General features: G+C 35.7%; 1 protein-coding gene across 1 annotated transcript; it reads right to left on the minus strand.

The window, feature by feature from the left end:
* Positions 1-3,695: 3,695 nt before the first annotated feature.
* Positions 3,696-4,637, minus strand: LOC134376507 (olfactory receptor 5D13-like). Its single transcript, XM_063095031.1, has one exon. The coding sequence runs from the start codon at positions 4,635-4,637 to the stop codon at positions 3,696-3,698; it is 942 nt and encodes a 313-aa protein (XP_062951101.1).
* Between the last annotated feature and the right edge of the window lie 383 nt (positions 4,638-5,020).

Raw genomic sequence — 5,020 nt, forward strand, 5'->3', positions numbered from 1 at the left:
TATACACAAAGAAATACTATTCAGCCATAAAAATAATTAAATTTTGTCCTTTGAGGCAACATGCATGAGCCTGGAGGACATCATGTTAAGTGAAATAAGCCAGGCACAGAAAAATAAATACCACATATTCTCAATTATACTCAGAAAAATTAAATGTCATCAAATTAGAGAGTAGAATAGTGGTTAAAAGAGGCTGGGAATGGTGGTGGGTGAGAGAGGGAAAGGCTGGTTAAAAGATATGAGATTACAACTGCATAGGAAGAAAAAGTTTCAGTGTTCTGTGGCATTGTAGGGTGAATACAGTTAATAACTATTTATTGTATATTTTCAGATAGATAAAAGAGGATTTTGAATGTTCCAAACAAGAAGAAATGATAAATTCTTGACATAGTGGATTTGCTAATTATCCTTACTTAATCAGTACACATTTTATGTATCAAAATATCACTCTGCAACCCTGAAATTATTGCATGTCAATTAAAAATAAAAGCTATATGAATATGTGAATTTAAAAATATATTATCTACTGCAAATTAAAAAATACATAAATCATGATAAGGGAGTAGGAAATGACTTTCACATTATATTAGTTTTTCAGGGAAGGATTCTTTGTGAAAGTGACATTTCATAGAAATATATTTTTTAATTGCATTCAGTGCTAACATATTTTGGACTCTATTAACTTTTGAGTGTGCTGTTTCACATTTTGAACCCCATGTGCATTCAGCATGAGTATTATCAACATATAATGCACAAAGTCTACTGTCACTATTGCCCAGGAGCTTTTGGAGTTGGCACACTACAGAGAGAAAGGACGTTGGTGAGGTTGGAAAAACAGGCAGAGAATGATCTGATGTCCATTGATTAAAAGTATCTTTAGGACATAGTTAAAAATGAAGGCTAAAAAGTGATAACTATGAGCTTTCTTAATTCATAAAAATTGTCTTAAGTAAAAAGATAAGAAAAATAACATGAACTGGATGAAGTGAACAACATCCAAAAGATCAAAAGAATATTCATACAAAATATACTAAATGCATTGGACTCACAATAGGCAGTCCAATGAGAGGATGAAGATGAGGAAACAGGTTACACGCCCAGGTGCACCATCCAGCCAGGATGATGGAACAGAGCCTCTAGGACATGACAACTGTGACAACTGTGTAAAGCAGAGGCTGTCTCACCTCTTCTCCATTAGTTTCCACTTGGCTCTCTATTGCAGAAACTTTGCAAGAGTTAAACAATGCAAATAAAGCATTTAAAAGGAGAATGATATTAGAAGTTATACAAAGATCATAGAAACTTTATTTCTCTGATTTAAATGTTTAATATATTTGTAAAACTACTTGTTAAAAAGTTGTGGAATTATTAAAATTTTGTAATTAAAATCAAGTTATAGCCAGTGGAAGAAAGGAGAAATAAGCAGTTCATTTGAAAGGTTCTCTAGTGACTCCACACTTAATCAGGCATGAGTCTATTACAATGGGACATTAACCAAAATAAAAATAGATATTTGGTTAGAGTCTTGCTATTCAGAGCATGTTACAATGGCCAGTAAGAGCTGCATCACTTGGAAGTCTGTTAGAAAAGTAAATTCCTGGGCCGCAGCTAAGGTCCACTGCACTAGAATCTGCATTTTACAACACCCTCAAATGTTTTGCATGTATATTAAGGTTTGAAAATCACTGATTTTGATTACCTTTGATTTGATAGAAATTAAGTAATTTAGTGATCTAGTAAGGTATTCAGCTGAATTAAAAGTAATTAACCTCAGCTTTTTCTCCTTACTTTTTCTGTGTTGTCTTTTATCACCTTTTTCTCTCTTCCATTTACAAACCCAAGATGAAAGAGAATTCATCTTTTCTCCATATACAAGGCAATGCACCACAAAGTACATAATAAAATTGCTCAGTCAGAATGGAAATGATTGATAATGCTTATTTTGTCCTAAGTGTGTTGGAACAGGGAAGGCATTTATTTTGTATCTTTCAGTAACACAACAGTACACTCACATACATATACATATGCACACACAGAGACGCACAGACACACAGAAACATTTAATCCTCCATGGTGGAATTAAAATGGAAAGTTTTTATTTTATTTGCCACAGTGAATAAACTTTGATTTGCATTATTTGTAAAATGTGTGAAACAGTATATTGGTAAATGCCCTGAATTATGGTAAAGTAATGTGTGATCCCTGGATTAACAACCAAAGCAAATTAGTAGAGTATCTGCTTACTATGTTTTATAATTTAATATCCACTCACATGATACAACATGATATAAAGTTAAAAGTTTGAAATGAATACCTTTACTCTGGGGAAACAAGTAATGTTTAATTACTTCATGTAGAGCAATAATCTCAGGTGTCTATACAGTGCATGTCCAGGGAAATCTTTGTAATGCAAACCTTAACGAGCAAGACAGAAACAGAGATAACATTTAGATTTTTATTTCTAACTCAATCAGTCATCAATTTAAACCAAACACATGAATAATAAATTTACAGGAAATTTGAATCAAAGCTGTTATGACAACGTCATATTTGTCTGACAGACAAAACTATTCCATAAAGGTGAAGTGTGTAATTAGCTAGAGATTAACACTAAAAAGCAAGACAAGGATTAGGCAAACTACTTCAAAAACTTATAATGATGTCCACTGTGTTAGTAAATAGAATTTGCAGAAACAATTTTGACAGATCAGTTTGTGAGATTTGTGAGATTAATAACTGAATTTTTCATTTTTTTAGCCCCTTTGTAGTCTTTCAGGAACTTCACATAGAATCAACATTTTTGCTTGATATTCAGAGTCATCATGTTTCACATCATTTCCTACATAAAATAAAAGTACAGGAGAAAGGCACAAAGAACTTGGTAGAACCTTGGGGATAGTGCCCCAGCCTCGTGTTACTAATTCTACCACACTCTACTCCATAATCCTACCCAGCTGTGGCTTTTCAGATTTCCTCGGTAACCCTGACATTCTCATTGCTAAAATGAAATTGAAAGAGTATTTTTAAAAACTATTTGCCATGCTAATACATGTAAAGAGATTTAGATTTTATGGTCTAATAATTATCTATTGCACAAGTTTCCTAAAACTGTCACAATACGTTATGACAAATTGGTGGCTTAGAACAACAGACATGTATTTTCTCACAGTTCTCAAGACCAGATGTCTGAAATCAAGGTGCTGGCAGGACTGTGCTCCCTCTGACGGCACTGGGGGAGAATCCTTCCTTGCCCCTGGATTGTAGCAACAAAACTCCAGTCTGCTTCCATTTTCTCTTGGCCTCTTCCCTGTGTGTCTCTTGTGTTGTCCTTTACTGACCCATAAGGACACTGTCATTGGACTTAGAGCCCACCTTGTTTCACCATGATCTCATCTCAGTCCTTACATTAATTACAAATGCAAAGATCCTATTTCAAGATAATGTCACCTTTGAGGTTCTAGGTGGACATCAGTATTTTAGGGGACACTATTCTTTACACAACAGTTGTGTTACTTTACATATGGTTCAGAGATATTTTACTAAACACTGAAGTGATCCAATAACTGGTTTATTACAAGAGATTTAAAAATCTGACCAGTGAATTGACTAAATCATTTGAAGCATCATCTCTAGCAGAAGCATTAAATTACTCTCAATATAATAAATCAGTTTCCTTTCGGGAATATAAATCTTCATCAAGATTTTGTTAGGTGATTCATTAACTTCCTGACTGTGTCTTTGACATCTTTGTTCCTGAGGCTGTAGATCAAAGGGTTGAGCATAGGAATGACCACCGTATAAAATACAGAACCTACTTTGACCATAAGCCATGAGTTTTTGGAGTGGGGGACACAATAGAGGAACAGCACAGTTCCATGGAAAATGGTGATGGCGGTCAGGTGGGAGGCACAGGTAGAGAAAGCTTTATGGCACCCACCAGCAGAAGGCATTTTCATGAGAGTGACAAAAATGAAAATATAAGTAGTGAGGATGATTACCAGGCTGCTCACCTCATTGAATATGGCGATGACAAAACAAAGCACTTGGCTGATGTAGGGGTCAGAGCATGAGACAGAGACGATGACTGAGTGCTCACAGACAAAATTATTCATGATGTTGGACCCACAGAAGGATAATGCCAAGAGGAAATAGGTTAGTGTCATGGAGGAGACTATACCCCATGCATAGGGCCCAGACACTAATGACACACAGAGCTTTGGGGACATGACAACTGTGTAGAGGAGAGGGTTACAAATGGCCACAAATCTGTCATAGGCCATCACTGCCAACATGAATGTTTCTGCCACTACAAATATGCAAGCCAAGAAGAATTGCATGATGCATCCCATAAAGGAGATGGTTCTGTCTTCCACAGCCAAGTTCTCCAGCAGTTTGGGAGTAACTGTAGTGGAGTAACAGAAATCAACAAAGGACAAGTGGCTGAGGAAAAAGTACATGGGGGTGTGGAGTTTGGGATTGATCCTGATGATTATGATCATGCCCAAGTTCCCCAGCACAGTGACTGTGTAGATGCTCAGGAATACCAGGAACAGGGGCACCTGGAGGTCTGGATATTCTGAGAAGCCCAAGAGGATGAAGGTGACTTCAGAGCTCCGATTTCCTTCAGCTAGCAACATGATTGCTGTTGGAGAGAATCTGAAATAATGAATATAAAAATAGTAATGATAACATTGAGTACACTTGTGCAACATTTATCCTGTATTGGGCATTCTGCTAAAATATTAAACATATTAATTTAAATCTCCAAATAACACAATACATTGTAAAACACGTATCCCCATATTTTTACATGATGAATCTGAGACATATATTAAGCATCTTTTCAGTGGTTAGATAGCTTGTTAGTAATGAGCTGGGTTTTGAAGTTGATCCTTGACACGCTGAAGTTGAAAAATGTGGTTTTCTTTTAGATAGAGAGAAAAGTCTTCTAAAGTATTATAGAAAAGGTGTCTTCCACAGTTTCATCATTGTGAAGGTTTGTGCTTTTTAATAGCGCTAC

Source organism: Cynocephalus volans, chromosome 4 (genome assembly GCF_027409185.1).
Source record: "Cynocephalus volans isolate mCynVol1 chromosome 4, mCynVol1.pri, whole genome shotgun sequence".
NCBI classification, from domain to species: Eukaryota; Metazoa; Chordata; class Mammalia; order Dermoptera; family Cynocephalidae; genus Cynocephalus; species Cynocephalus volans.